The 17,286-nt window shown below is 38.6% G+C and overlaps 1 protein-coding gene across 1 annotated transcript in view; it reads right to left on the bottom strand.

Moving 5' to 3' along the window:
• LOC139727014 (tumor necrosis factor alpha-induced protein 8-like protein 1) overlaps positions 1 to 16,879 on the bottom strand; it is a 39,083-nt gene extending 22,204 nt beyond the window's left edge. Inside the window, exon 1 of the mRNA XM_071637995.1 lies at positions 16,675 to 16,879. Within this exon, the coding sequence (XP_071494096.1) occupies positions 16,675 to 16,684 (10 nt within the window). The 5' untranslated portion in view covers positions 16,685 to 16,879. The remainder of the gene's footprint in view (positions 1 to 16,674) is intronic.
• Positions 16,880 to 17,286: the final 407 nt, after the last annotated feature.

Here is a 17,286-nt window from a genome sequence, read left to right on the forward strand (position 1 = left end):
CCAAAAAGCATGCTTCACAGAGACACAAAGTCTCAGTAACAATGACCCTATCCTCCCCCAATTCTAACAAGGAAAGATGTATCTTCACTTACTAGTGGTGTCGGCATTAAAGGGAAGATAAACCCCAAGAGCAATGTGGATTGAGTGAAAGCAGCAGCATTAGTAGAACACATCAGTGAAAGTTTGAGGAAAATCGGACTATCGATGCAAAAGTTATGAATTTTTAAAATTTTGATGTTGGAACCGCTGGATGAGGAGACTACTAGAGGTTATGACGTATGAGTGGACAACAATACCTAGAAAATATAAAAAAAATTCAGCAAAAATTCATTTTTCATGAAAATTACAAATTCCATCAACTTGATATTGGCATAATGTTAAGGGTAGCAATTATTCCCCCTGCTTTCTGAAAGCGGTTGGTCCATTGCTCTTTCATAATTCTAGAAAAGTGAATTTTTGTTGAATTTCCTTTATATTTTCTTTGTATCGTTGTCCACTCATACGTCATATCCTGTAGTAGTCTCCTCATCCAGCGGTTCCAACACCAAAACTTTAAAAATTTATAACTTTTGCATCGATTGTCCGATTTTCCTCAAACTTTCACTGATGTGTTCTACTAATGTTGCTGCTTTCACTCAATCCACATTGTTCTTTGGGTTTACCTTCCCTTTAATAGTGGGATTCACACCAACACAAATTTTAGCACAAAACAAATCCCTGATACGCTCCAGAAATATGGCGTGAAATCATCACAAACCAACAAATTGGCAACCTTCATACTAGTACATGGGGCATTCTGGTTCATAATGGATGAAACAAGCACCTGAAACACAGGCACACACGAATCAAAGAAGAAACTGAAGTGTAGATCAAACCACACTAGTGTCACTTACTATACAATATAGCTGGATGTCTATCAAGATCCACATATCAAGACTTTTTGTGCTCATTAGGTGGGTCTTCATCAGCTCGAGCTTGAAGAATAGCCCACTATTTCTGATCTAAAGAATTAGGCCGATCAGAAAATAGCCCGCTAATTTCGCAATGAAGACTGAAATAGCGAGCTATTCCAATTGGAAAATAAGGCAAAAGCCAAAGAAATCTTGGACTTATTTGCAGAATAGCCAGCTAATTTGCAAAATAGTGCGCTAATCTTAACGTGTCTTCATCAGCTCGAGCTTAAACATCGGCACTGCATGCGTTGCGCACCACGCAGGAACGTAGGCAGTCGGGTCTGAGTGTGTTCGCGCCGCAGCATCAAGCTTATAAACCCGACCGTGCCTGCCTGAAGCTCGAGCTGATGAAGACCCACCTAGTCAGACAAACAGAAATATCCCACTAAATGCTGATCCTCAAAATTTGTCGACCAAACTGCTCATGCCTAAAATCTCATATCGAAATGGTGACCCTTGCCCTTGTGGTCGTGCACTGTTTTGAATAATGAGATTAAAAAAACTCAAGATTATTTGCTCCAGCATTCACACACTGGCGGGGGTGAAAATTTCTGCAATATTTCTTAAATTATCGTGATAATTCTGATATATTTTGCAAGATTTCTCTGGACTTGGATCATGATGTTGACGCCGTTATTAAGTGAGATTTGTATGTCCACACTGGCAAAAATCCTACGATCTGTATCCTGCTAAAATTGTAATTCACATCATCAGTGAAAGTCCCTCTACTGTTTGCTCAATGCCAGGTTCTAGAGTTCCAAATCCTGCCTTCCTCCCTTTTCATCCCCCCCCCCCCTTTTTCTGTCTCTTTCTTTCTTACGCTCTCTGAATTGAGACATGAGTAGTCTTCACTGCAAGCAGATTGGATAGCACATATTCTGAAAAGCATCATTTAGACAGAAACTATGCTTACAACGGTACATCTACAAATGTAGACCAATATTTAAACATTGATGTCCAAAGTTCAGCGCACAGTAAACACAGAGGCTGCATGGGATATGTACAAATGTACCATTTCTTGTTCTGCAGTATGAGTTGAGAAAAAAAAAAATTGTCACTTGCAACTGAAATTCATTAATCCTCATGATGCATCATTCATAGGTGAACCGGACAAATATGAAGGAGAAAAAAAAAGAAAAAAAGAAGAGGCAAGGCTCGTGGTCCGTGGAGATTTGACACCGATGTGAAGTGCTCCATTCAGGATAAGGACGGATGGTATGACACATGTGCAGTATTAAAAGTGTGAAGTAAAGTGGAGTTATTGCAGGGAGAGACAATTACATCCAAAAATTAATTGCTTGCCTCTTTGTGGGGATGTCATAGCAATATCAATGCCAAGAAATGGATATGATGCAACATTTGGAAATTTTAGCCCAATTAGATATTTAAAAGTAACAATTTTGTCATGGCCAACAATTAGTTCTACCTTTGAAAATGGTTTTAGGATCACATGATCATGGAAGCTCTTCACTGGTGTCCAAGGCAGAGAAACATACCCCTCATTCAAATGGTCTAATGATATCATCATATCTTCAGACTTCTTTCATACTTTTTTTTTAACTGACTAGATCGTTTCACTGTTGGAATTTCATAAACTCTGTCGCTAGGAGTAAAATTTATACAGAACATAAAAGCACTTTTGAAAGAGAACACGCACTTAAAACAAAACATAATGGCAGCCCTGTTTGCACATTGTACAGTACATCTTTGCAAGCAATTTGTCTGACTCCAAAAAAAAAAAGGCCAGAAAAAAAAACTGTCATCAAATTTGCCAAGGCATGAAATTTTAGAGCCATAATGCATCGTAGCCTTCAGGTGTGAGTTACTTTTCACATTTTTCAAACTGAATGAGCTCAACAGAAGGCTTGTGTATTGGGTGTTCATTTCACTGAATTATGTGCATTGCCGAAGCTGCTCTAGATGTACAATGTACAATACATGGTGCGCATAACATTGCGATCCACTCTGCCTTATGTATCATACCAGTATCAGTTTGTTCTGCAGTCTTCAGCAGAAACGGGCCTCTCGCAGAATATAATTTTTCGCAAACTTTGCTGGCACCTTCTTTACAGCATATGGATTACATGCGATGATTCTGTATCAGAGCAATGCAAAACATCGCTCGTAAGTTGACCTTCATGATAACTCAAGTATTTTAATAGCAGGCATTGAATTGGATCCTCAGGGAATACTCGTGCACATAATGTATGTATGGTGGTGCTTCAACACAGTAGCCATCTTTTCCTCTTATCTATTAAAATGTGCCAAATGTGCCAAATTTCCTTTAAATTTCTGTGATAAATGTGTTTTCTCTGATACTGGAAGAACCACATGAGCTATTTCAGAAGACCCGCAAGTGTACTTCCTCGGTTTATATGAGATTACAATACCAAAACAAAATACATCATAAAAAACAAACAAACAAACAATGTTCCAGGAAGTTACAGGTCTTGGTCGATTTGGGGAAAATTCCCTAGAAATCCTCACTTGATCAATGTCTGTGTTCAACATGTATCCGTTATTTCCTGTACAACTTTATAGATACTACCTCCTGTTCTTACTTTTCGCATTGTAAAACAAGGGACTCCCTATATATGCTTTAGTGCTACTGGAAGTGGACAAGCAAATGCTGGAAATCAATATTGTCACTTAAAGGACAAGTTCACCTTCATAAACATAAGGATTGAGAGAATGCAGCAATATTAGTAGAACACATCAGTGAAAGTTTGAGGAAATTTGAGGAAATTGGACGATCGATGCAAAAGTTATAAATTTCAAAAATTTTTGTGTTGGAACCGCTGGATGAGGAGACTACTACAGCTTGTGATGTCATATGTGTACAACAGTATAAAGAAAATGTAAAGAAGATTCAACATATTTTCACTTTTTTCGCATTATAAAAGCGCACTTGACTTGCCTCTTTCTTAAGGCAGGGAGAATAATATTACCCATAACATACGTCGGTAACAAGTCAAGGGAATGTGTACTTTTTTCAAAAGACGAAACTTTGTGAAATTCTCTTTATATTTTCATTATATTGTTGTACGCATGTGACATCATACAATGCAGTAGTCTTCTCATCCAGCTGTTACTGCACAAAACCTTCAAAAATTCATAACTTTTGAACAGATTGTCCAATTTTCCTCAAACTTTTTCAATGATGTGTTCTACTAATATTGCTACTGTACATTCTCTCAACCCTTAAGTTTATGAAGGTGAACTTGTCCTTTAATAGTTGGGCTGCTAAAATCATGTCTTAACACTGGAAATGCCCCTTATTATGTTGCAAGCATTAAACAGATCCCCCCCCCCAAAAAAAAAAAAAAAAAAAAATCCTTTAGTTTCTTTTCTTTATCCCAAAGCTTATCGATAAAATACCCAAGAACATGTTTTCCTTCTGCACAAACAATACACAGTCTGTAGGATGAAGGAAAAATGCTGGTACTGGGGCTTTTTTTCCTTGACAATTTGTGAATGTTTTTCCTGTTCTACACCCCGTGCCGTGTATTATAGTACAACTTGTATGTTCATGAAAACTGCAGACTTCAGAGTTTCATACATTGTATTAGAAAAAAGTATTGAAAATGCCATTTTCTGACCAGGATATGAATACTATGTCGACGGTACCATGGTAAAATGCTACATGAACATTGTTGCTAGCATTCCATCATAGTCAAAGTTGGTATTCTTCATGAAGCATTGTCTGTTCATACAGCTGCCACAAAAGAAGTGTGCGCATCCTCCATAGCAGAACAAATCGGAACTGCGATAATATGTAATTTCCTTGTATCTTAAAATACGAATAGGTACATGTACCCGGTACAGTTGAACAATAAAAAGGTCTAGCTCTACGCAGTTACTCTTTACAGTCTGACTTCAGTTATCCAACCATGTTCGGATCGGTGTCCGTCCGGATTTAATAAGCAATTTAGCAAGACATGGGAGAAACAATGTGTACCGTATGTATATGAATGTGTTCATGTATAGCTGCCAACCCAGTGGTACAAATTGTAGAGCTATTAAAAAGTAGATGTAAACTGCAACAGCAGTGTTATTCATGCTAGCCTACTTAAAATCATAGTCTGTGGGTTGGTTTTTTTTTCGGGGGGGGGGGGGAGAAATTGAAACATTTTAATGTTAACTTCATAAGTTTTTATGTTGGGGATATCATTATAGGTAAATTGTGTGAGTTTTGCAGTTCTCAAGTTTTAATTGAGTTTGAAATCACTTTTTTTTTTTAATGTCTTGAAAGCGTGAACACATCCAGATGATAGAGAAGTTCAGATAAGAGATAGATAATCGAGATAGGACTGTATTGTTATAAACAGGCGAGTTTTGATTTCACCCCCCGCCCCCCATCATATTGTACTGGTATGTATAATAAAAAATACACAAATAACCAATCTCTCCTCTGTATTTTAAAACTACAGTGTACACAGGGCTCAACACTAACTTTTCTTTGTGATGACCCATTCAGGCCACTATTAAAGATCTTCAAATGATCTGAAATTTTGGTGGCCCAAACTAAAACGGAAACATAACAATCCATTTTGAATCTTTAAAACCTGATCGGGCCTCCAAAGGATAGCCTTTCTGGGAATTTGGTGGCCCGACATCAATTTCTAGTGGCCCTGGGCCACTGCTAATGTCAAGCCCTGTATACATGGTGCCTTCTCACTCTCTCTTGTTTTGATCAACTTCAGCCCACTCCGCTTGACTCAAAATTCTGACTACACATGAACGCTGTTTCGAGGTTTGCAATTTGTGGGCTGCGTCGTGCTCACACTATGCAGCACACAAAATGACCGAGAAACTACTGGCATGACAGTATCCTTCAGGCCCACTCATTGTACAGCATTGCATGGGTGGCTTTTCTTACTGCTTGAGTGCAAATCCAATGCAATTTGTTCCTGTGCCACGGTTTGATCCGACTCCACAAGTGATTGACTCTCTGATATCCAATATACAGTACATTGTACAGTGCAGGCAGAAATTTCCATGGATGTTTAATAGTTGGTCGATATGGCAAACATGATGATGCATTAACAAATTACTATCTTTTATAGGCACACCAAAACAAGAAAAAATGACAATTTGGGACTTAGCTGGAGGCTCTCATCTTTAACAGTGTAGTTCATTGACACTCTTTTTTTCGGGAGGGGGGGGGGGGGGGGCAGATAAATTCTGAAGTTCGGAGTTTCAGAAATCACAATCAAATTAATGACATCCTAGCTCCATTTAAAAAACAAACAAACAACTAAAATTGAAATTAAAACAAAAACAAAAACAAAGACTGATATTTGCACTCAATAAATCCAGGTGTGTATTTGTGTGTATACATGTATAGTACAATGTATGCCAAACCAACAAGATCTCTCAACTGAAAAGGGTGCATTGTTGCATGTGTCAGGGCAGATCCAATTTCATGACAGTAAGGTTTAAATTGTGTGAAGCCATTTTCATTGAATGCATACAAGCTGTAGTACACACCTGGCCAAGCAAGGCATACAGGTACGTAGAGTCATGTTAAAATGCAGCTAGAGCCAAAGTTACAATGTAGAGAACTAAATACACAATGGCAAGAGTTGGGTGGAAACATCTTTCCATAAAAGTGTGAAGTGAATGACATTATATATCACAGCAGCAGCAGAGTGAGGACCTCGTAAAATATGAAACAGTCATGTGACCAAGGACTGGCCTCTTTCAAGACACCCATTAAACATCTCCAAAGATGACAACCAAAATCGATTTCCAGGATGTCATACCATTTTCATTTCTCACTCTTTCATCAGGTTGACCTACATTTTCACTGAATTTTAATAGCTGCCCTTGCTTGAATTCATCATAGTGCTGGAATATGAGCAATTCAAAACAATTACACAATAGTAGAGTGAAAGAGTGGAAATTATCTATTACTAGGTTTTTTAGAGTAACTGGCTGATTTTCTTGAAGCACTGAACAAAACACTTACTGTCTTTTCTTTGATGATCCTTGTCTTATCCTATAATCCCACTTGAACAGTGATATCATGGCACATTTTCTCTCACAATCACATTTTTCTGATTTCATATCATATGAATTGTAAAAGAAGATCTGCAAATACCTCCCACAGCAAACAAAAATACATTGATAAAAGTAAATCTTCATCACCAGAGAATCATCATTTTATTATTTTTTTTCTTCTTCCTGCACAAATGCTCTTGCACGCAACAATGATGTAGTTAATCCCTATTCAACAATTCATCACCTGCCTATACAGAGATTATCGAGCGATCCTCCAACTGCAAGAAAATTACCCCCCTGGGTGAGATGTGTGTCTGAACATACTGGGATTCAAAAACAGATCATTATACTAAACATATGATCGTCTCCCCATAAATGCAGTCTCCTCTGGCCTTTATGCCCTGAATGGGCGATGCAATAAAGCATCTATTATATGTCTTTACTGACATGATTAAGAGCTGTCTTGGCATTTCTGATGACAAGGGCCACTAATATTCTAAAACAGGTCTAAAGCAGAGTGATACCTGGCACTTCCAAATCCACCATAAGGCCCTCTCCCAGTTAACATCTAATGTGCCATGGCATGAAACGTCTTCATATCTGTGATTACCACATGAAACCTCACTGCATTAAATACAAATGTGTATTAATCATATCAATGAATCTATGGTGAATGTATGGTGCATGCTATAATACTATAATTACAACTTGATGGCCATCTTAACTAACCTTCTCTAAACTAACTAGAAATGTCGCTACAGCGACTGGTTATACCCCCGCCAAACAACATTTCATAAGCTTTGGTCAAAACAACATTTCATAAGCTTTGGTCAAAAAACTGAGGAAGTAGTTAAATCTGCAAGAGCTTTCCTTGATCTTCTGCCATTAATATGCTGTTACCATGGCAACGTACTTTCGGGTACTGTCGAAAAATGCGTCTTGCACATCTACAACCAAAGGCACACATCTGTACCAAGTTTCATGGAAATTGGGCAAAAACTGAGGAAGTAGTTTGCAACACAAAATTTTCCATCATTTTGGCTCATAATATGTGAGCTGTTACCATGGCAACATACTTTTTGTCACTGTCAAGAACTGTGTCATGCTGGCCTATATCCTAAGACAAACATTCAATATGAATTCCATGAGAATTGGAAGAACACTGATGAAGCAGTTTTGCCATGAAGCATTTTGCCCTATATTTTACCAATAACATGCCGTTACCATGGCAACACACTTTTTGCCACTGCAGAAATATGTGTCTTGCACATTAACATATTCAGATGAACATCTGTACCTAATTTGATAAAAATTGATCAAAAACTGTGGGAGGAGTTCGCGACGCAAGATTTGTACCCATTTTTGCCCATAATATGCCGTTACCATGGCAACGTACTTTTGGGTACTGTCAAAAAATACGTCTTGCACATCTACAACCCAAGGCACACATCTGTGCCAAGTTTTATGGGAATCGGTTGAAAACTGAGGAAGTAGTTTGCGACGCAAGATTTGCAACGGACCGACCGCCCGACCGCCCGACCGCCCGACCGCCCGACCGTAAGCTGATTCCTATATACCCCCTTCAAACTTCGTTTGGAGGGGGTATAATGACTACACTGTATACCACTAAATGCAATAGTGTGACCATTTCACTATCACAGTACACTGCACTGAATTTGTACATTCCACATGGGCCTTTGTATGAAAGTTAACTTATAAACTGACAAATGCAGATCTCCATCAAAAACAAATTTAACTTGGGAGATAGCCTTTAATAATGTAACCTTGATATTCAGTATTGTAGCCAATAAACAAGAAAATATAGCCAGCCATCACACCTAATCTGTTTTAATCTGCACCGCACTTCCTTTTTTGATGTATGGGACTACACAGTGGTTTTACATGTGCATTAATGCATCCGTCGCCCATGCCCTAGTGATTTGCTGGATAGAGTCATTTACCTTGAATTAGTGCAGCGAACAGAAATAAGTCCAAGGTTGTAGGTGTTTGCACAGAGGATAGCATGCAAAGTGCAGATTATGGCGTCCATTAGGCAAGTACCAATGATGACCATTTACCTGTACATGTTTTGTAAACAGAATATCACTCACTACTCCACACTCAGAGAAAGTAACTGGGTGAAATCAGTATTTAAACAAGATCTACAGGGAGAGATGCTAGGAAAAGGCAAATGTTGGGTGCGTTCACATTTGAATCACTGTGGTATCAATACCACAGTTATTTGTCAACACTGTTCTCATTGGAGATATACCATATGTAGTAAATCTACACTGTGGTAATTCTCTTATATAAACATTCTCAAGCTTAAGTCTGTGGGTACCAGGACAGTGGCACATGTATTTCATAAACATTATTCACACTCAACTCTTGCGTGCGTATTTTGTGCAAGGTTTGAATCACCATTATTAATACTATGGTATTTCGCAATGTATTTCTCCGTATATTTCGTGGAGTATAATTTGCATTCACACTGCAAATTAATACACAAAATAATGCAGTATTTCGATGTATATATGTGAACGCACCTACACATACATGTAGGTCTACAAGTATCATAAGCATCTGTTTTTTTGAAAGGGGTTTGTATCACCTGTGTGCTAAACTTCCTGATTCACTAGATACACGATCACTGGCCTTCAAGGGAGCAAACTCACAGATACAGTACAGCTAATCTGTGGACATGACAAACAACTATTAATTTTAGATGTCTCCGGTGTTGGGCATAATTTCATTCCTGGTCTGTATGTGCGGCTTAAAGAATTTTCGGTATGTCAAAACGCGTCAAGTATAATGGGCAATGCCTATGGATAATCATTCTGTTTGGTGTAGGCCAGGGTCAGTCAAAATAGGAAGTGGTTCCAATTGGCACAGCGCCCTCCCTCAATCTGTCTAGACAATGCAAACACTATTAATAACAACTCGATTTAAATACAAGCAACGTTGTCAGGGACATAGGTCTGCAGCAGGCATGGAGGTGGTTAGAAAAAAGTGCATGAAAGCCCCTTCTACAAACTGCAAAAACTTTGGAGGAGGGGCAATTTGAGTACATACTCTGCTTCTAATCTGATGCACACTGTGTATGATACAGTATTGAGAATTGAACAATAATGTCTAAATGCTGACAAAACAAATTTATTAGTGGAAAAATGAGCAAAGAAAATGGGATTCCATGGTAAAAGACTGTGCACAGGAGTATAAGAAAATGCAGTTTTAAAGATTGAAGGAATTTCAGAATACTGCATTATGGAGTTCAAGACAGTTTCTCGTTTTTTCCCCTTTACTTTTTCAGGAATTTGTCTACAGTTCTGATTAACATCTGAGAACCTGAGAAAAGTTTGTTTTTGCAGAACGTGGAAATATAATGATAATACAGATTATACTATGGCATTGCTTTCTGTGGGCATTCAGAGTACATTTGTTGGCCTAGTTAGCAGTGGTGTCTAAATCTTGCAGAAGGCAGTGGTTTTGGTTTCATTGAGCATAATTTATTTTGCTTTCACTTTGAAATGAAAGGATGGACATAGTTTAATTGTGCATTGGGGATTGGGTGCTTCAATTATAAATTTGTACAATGTAGACCTACGTTTGTACATTGTACAAAGTTACCTGCAAGGGAGACTGCATAAAATTACCGGTAATTGCTGCAGTAGATATTGCAAGATGTCACCAACATCAATGTTTTGTGAGGCGTGTTCAAAAGGAAGTAAGCCATGCATGATCAGGCCGGATTCAATACTAGGTGTGTGTTAACAGTCGCAGTCACTCTGACCAACTGATGCATAATTCACTTCTGTCTTGTAATATGTCAAGCTGTACACATAGGCTGAAGCTAAAACATGCCCTCAAATTATAGTAAATACAGCAGAAATGAGTGCCATTGTTGATTTAATTGCAAAACTTGCCCAGTAGTCAAGGTGTTGAGGTCGCTATGTGCAACACATATCAACTTTGATACATGCAAGTGCCATGATAGATTTCATGGCAAACCTGTGTATGTACAGCATTCTACCTCCAATTTAATATTCAGCCCCCTACAGTACCTGTATGCATGATGCAAGCTTAGAGGCAACAAAGACAATAATTATATAAATGCATTCATTCATGAATCCAGTTTTGCTCCCAAGAACAACAGGATAAAGGTAAAAATGGCATCATGAGGAAATATTTGTGAGAACCTTTTACCAAATTTTGTCACAAACTTTTGCCATTCCTTCTGAGCATGTCTTGTTCATACACCACACGCAAATAGTTGCATTGGAACAAACCTTTTGAATTTGAAAGGGCCACTAAGTTTGTGTAATACTTGCAATACTACTAGTGCAAGGAGCTCTTGTGTCATGACATGTTGACTTCAAACAATAAAAGTAGCCTGTAGGGCAGTATTAACCATGTCATATAATCATCAACATAAATAATGTAACTTTCATAATCACTCCACTTGGCCGATCACTCTTGAGAAATCAATGAGGTACAGACGCTAATTAGGCTCGATTGACAATGACAGCAAAGTGGACTACGCGTTATTGGTATCGTAGCAAAATTTCACCAGCTTTCTCATGCCCTAGGCAGCTATTGCATCTCATGATTACCAACTGGTGCTTGACAAGCATCATATGCTGGGGTATATCATCATAAGAACAAAATAAACAAGATCGCTAAGCAGCTCTTAAATGAACAGCACTTGAATTTCAAAATCAAAGGGGAGAAGTGGAGACCTACAGGGAAACTGTGTGAAAACCAAATTAGACAATCCATGGGTCTTGTTTGCAAACAGAAATGTATTAATTGTAGAAATGTATTTGATATTCATTGGATCAGCTACAATGTATGTGAGCTTCACTGGTAAAGAAAGACAAAGCACACTGTAGAAGTGATGGGTTCATTGTGAGGCCGTACTCCAACAGAGGTGAATGACCAGCAAGGTGGTTTTTGCACGCTGAGCCTTATTTTCACTTCATAAACATTTACCGTATGACCATACAGTTTGTACGTATTGTACGTTCAGGCTTGAAGGAAGTCTATAATCATAGCTCGTTTATCCAGTCACTCAGCATTATGTTTTCAGTTTCGCCAAGTTGTAATGTCCACAATGCCTCGATTTCTCCAACTTCCAAGCCATGGTAACGAAAGCGCACATACAGGCAGCTACGGTTAGTACGTACGTACAAGTGGGGCTACATTAAAAGTAATAAACAATGATTCAAGTCTCCAGTTCTGCTTGTAAATTCAACTGCAATTCATTTCTGCTCATATACATGTACATGGTGATATGTTAAGTTACACAACTGGTTGTATTGTGTATATTACTGTACTATACACACATTACATAATTTGTAGATGTTTAATTCAGGCGGTGTAAACCAAATAATACACTAGTACACTAGTTTGTATGCTTTAATTGCTACATTGGGGTAATAAAATGTAAACCTAGTACATGATGTACCTGTTATTTCCAAGACTACATGTATGCTTTTATCCACAAAAAAAAACACCTGTCCCCTCTTGCCAGACCCTACCCCCCCCCCCATATGGCACATATGAGAGAGAGAGACATACACACACACAAATAACACACACACACACACACAAACATTTTTTTTTTCCAACACCCAAATCCACGTTCCCACTAAAAAGGAAGAAGGCGGTTCAACCAGGGAGGTGAACACAGCCCTAGACTAGCGGATGTGTTACCACACCAGAAATTGCCACAATGTCTTTACCATCTGTGGCCACGTCTGGGAGTACTTCATGGGTGTACAAACGAAATTGCTAAGGTAATAACATGAAGCCAGAAAGAATTGTACCATGCACACACATCAACTCATATTCTCATAATCGAAGCAGTACACTGCAACGTGCAAGAAATGTTGAGCAAACTCCAGCATGACGTATGGTCACATGGTAAAATATTTGAACAGTAATTACAAGTAGAGTAACATATTACCCAACTTTTATATGTTTGTGTCTATTGTTTCCTCTGAATTGTAGTAAAAAGTTGCACTTCTGGTGGTTGACTTGTACACAATGCCTTGGTAAACATCTTTTAATACAGAAAGATCAAATTGTAATGTTATACTTTACAGAAATTATTAGTGGAAAAGTGAGCAAAGAAAATGGGATTCCATCGAAAGTCGAACCCGAGACCTCCAGATTGCTAGACCGGTGCTCTACCGACTGAGCTATAGAAAGCCCTAGCACAGTGTTCGTCCAAGAAACCCTTAATTCTCAATGCTCGGGTGGTCAGAAGCTATAGCAGTGTGTTTGTGTGTGACACACACGAACACACTTAAACCTGGCATAAACCCGAAGGATAATTCAACTTGGGGATAAATGCGAGGGATCACCGAAGTGATGTAGCTTTTTGAGTTTGTAACAAATAAAGACAGAATAAACTGACCAGAAAGAATATGAATTATTAGTTCCACTAATAATTTATTCTTTCTGGTCAGTTTATTCTGTCTTTATTTGTTACTTTACAGAAATGGGACAAACCACAAAAGAAGAGCAGAAAAATGAAAATACCTGTATCTCTAACTCATGCCTGCAGACTGAAAAAATATTGTTATGTACACAATGTCGTCATATGTTTGTCAATTGAGATATTTTAAACACAATAATGCATTAGCTATGTAGCTTCCACAGCCTGACCGAGAATGAAACACTTCTATTGAGGGAGAAGTGGAGGAAAATTACAAAGGGGAAAACTCATACATTCCTTCATCACAGATTATCTCATGCTAATTGAAAGAAATAAAAAGAGCTTTATCTAAAATCAAGCAATGCCTTTCAATACTTCAAAACTTGTATTCTTGGCACTAATAAAATCAATGAATAGCTTTGGCCCAACTATCAGTATAGCACAATAAAAAACAATTACAGCATACAATGTACATGTCACTTGTAATTGGGCCAACTATACTGGAGGTTGCATACACGGCATCCACTACAAAACACAACTTTTCAATCACCCATTCATCTGCAGAATAATTACCGGAAGAGTGTTGAGTTGTAGGCATGCACATAATGGATGGGAAGAAAATCAATCAGAGTCAGGTCGATCAAGGAGATAACGTCCTCGTTCAATAAGCACACCACGCATCATCCCAGCTCAATAATGGAAAACTGACACATTAGCTGTTCTTTTACACAAAATCAATATGCAGAGTGAGATCCACATAGAATAGGGGAGGGGGATCTGCCTGCAATGAATGAATGATGTCACTTTTATACTAACTGCACCTGACAATGTTTTATCGTACGTACATTGCACGTTCATGTACACCTCCTATTAAAAGGGGGTATCCCACTGAGTGGCAAATGTTTCCAAACATTGCAAATTTTACAAATGTGTAGGTTTCATCAGGGTCCATAAACAGTTGCAATGAAGTTCAAAATTTCTTCATGACAAGAAAATCTGTGAATTTGATTGCATGTGTCCACAAACTGTTTATGAACACTAAATGAACCTACAATTTGCTAAAATCTGCTACATTTCAGCAAACATTTGCCACTCAGCGAGATACCCCTTAAGGTCACTGTTATATGAAAGACTTCCCTGAAGATTGAGTAGAGTCAGGCAACCTGTATCTTTCTATTTTTAAAACACCTGTAACTTGCACTCCCCTCTCTCCAGCACGTGTAGCATTTACTGCCTCTCTTTGTACAGTGCATTATGAAAATCCATCTCTTGAGTTGAAGTATTATACAATGATGATAATATACAATACTGAACTGCACGTCTCCCACAAGATGATCTCTCAATCATTTATATTCCTGGTGGATCTGTACAAATCTACAGTACATTGTATGTCAAAAGAGGAATAACCATGGATGTACAGTACATGTACATGTACATTGTAAGTTACTGTAAAAGTGGAATTTTTCGTGGTGTTGAAATTTTCGCACATTTCGCGCAACCAGAAATGAGCGCAAAAATAAAAGCACTCATATATTTTTTGCTTGCCATATGTCACATTAGTTGATGTCTTGATTCCGCGGAATTAGAAACATGCAAAACTCTTCTTACTCGGCTGAGCGCGAAAAATTAGCCATATGAAAATATCCACTTTTACAGTAGCAGTACGTCGGAATGACCCCATCTACAAAAAATGTACATAATTAAAAAAAATAAAAAATGTCTCCCCCATATACAGCAGGCTATTCTTGCTGTGTAATGTTGTATCTTTGTCAGCAATTTTACTCGCTTCTTCTTGTATCAGCTGTAAAGAGGTGCATATTCAAAATCCAATACTTACATACAAATGTACACTCCAATTACATGTACTACAGCTTGCCACTACAGCACAAAAAAAAGTATAATTTAACCACGATCAAAATGCACAATTCCTTCTATGACTTAGAGTAAGAACTTGACCATCTAATGTGAAAAGGTGATAATTGATACAGCTAGATTACTATTGATATTCACAAAAGAAGTTTACAAATAGAAATTCTGAAAAAGTACAATTCGATAAGGTCTATCACGTAAAACCTGCAGAACTTCTACACCAAATAACTAAAAACAGGGGCGGGTCCAAGAATTCCTCAAAGAGGGGGCGTCTTTACAAAATTAGAGGGGGGGCGCACGCACCCCACCCCTAATTTTTTTATTTTTATTTCTTTTGTTTTAACAAAAAATAAAGGGAGGGTGCGCTCCCGGATCCACCCCCGCTCGGATCCGCCACTGTAAAAAGAGGAAGACCTTGGGATGAATCTGAATTACTACATTCATCATCAAATCTCTCCGGACCAAGCGTAGTAGATTTAATCTTTGGAAAAATGAATAAAACTTGATGATAGACTTTTTTTGTACTTTTAGATCTTAAAGTCTTGGAGTCGCTCTTAGTATACCGTAGTCTACAGCTCTTTAATTATTAGTTAAAACTAAATCATGCACACACACATGAAATAACATCAAGCTCATTAAAAAACAAACAAACAAACATCAGAATAGATCCTACTGTAGCTGTGAAGTTTGTGAAGCCTAGAAAGTATAGAATCTACTCTGATGAAATAAAAACAGACAAAACTAAAAAGTAACTTTATGCTTCTTGTGCACGTCTACTACTGTAAATAGTAGTACTGACGCCAACTGAATGAGAGTTAACCCGAGAACAACTGGCAATGCAATGTTTAGACAGAAAGATCCGTCTGTCCGGAGCTGAGGAGTCTTTTATTTATTTATTTATTTATTTATTTTTTTTGACGTTATCGCTCTCCTTTGGGATCCGTGAAGCCAGACGCAGTCTCCGCGGAACATATCCCCGCCCCGACGACCAGATATAGAATCTAGACCGATCTTTCGGTCAATGCAGTGTTATGCATTGGCATTGCATACACTCTTACTTTAACTTGGGCGAGGTTTTATACAGACTAGCACCATGTACAATTTAATTACTGCTGCCAAACCTATCGGGAAACATTTCACGTTACTGTCATTACGTTTATCACATCGCAGAAGCAAATAAGGGGTTCTACATGCTGATAAATATTCTTGCGGTCACTACCACCGCGATAAGCGGACAGCTATTGAGAGGAGTACGGGAAGGGGGAGGGGGCGCTGACGCGAAGCAGCCGCTCTTTTGCCGGTAACACAGCGACTTGTGCCCGTGTGCCCAACCCATTAGCGGAACAACTCACCGGCAGCGCACTGCACAACCAATCAAAGCATCCAGCCACAGCCAAACTTTATACTCACTAGTTGACATTTCTCGGCTTCTTCTCTGGTATTCTCCTCAAAAAATCCGAAAGGAAAGGGTCCAGACCCAATATAAAGCAAGACCCAGTACACCTGATATTTCGTGGATTTTTCAAGAGAATGTCAAAGTTACGATTTCGTTACTTTCACTAGTAACTGAGCTCGGGCCAAATCACGTAGGTGTCTCGCTAGGTTTCCTTGACATGTGTAGATTGCAATCGTATGCAATGAATTGAACACACACACAAACTTTTAGCGACACGAAGAGTGAATGAAGCCAATCGGTTGTACGATTGATTCTCGTTCATTCGCCAGTTACGAGTAGCTTCGTTTTGTACGTACGTGTGTGTGACATGCGTGAGTTGTGCGTGCTTCCGCTGCATGGAATGTAAATCTATCAGGCCCTCGTTCGCGGAGTCTGTCTGTGTGTGTGTGTTGACCAATCAATGCGACTACGATCCGACTAGTGCGCGAGTGTTCGGATGTGCCGTGTGAGATTGTGCCTATTGATGTGTTTATAGACAGGGATTGTTCCTGTGCGTTCAGGCGTATCAGGTACCTCGCTGTTCACTTTCTGACATCGATTTTTTTTTTTTTTTTAATTGTACGCCC

This window comes from Diadema antillarum, unplaced genomic scaffold (assembly GCF_040938485.1).
Source record: "Diadema antillarum isolate AM-2024a unplaced genomic scaffold, OU_Dant_1.0 seq00000111_RagTag, whole genome shotgun sequence".
Lineage (NCBI taxonomy): Eukaryota > Metazoa > Echinodermata > Echinoidea > Diadematoida > Diadematidae > Diadema > Diadema antillarum.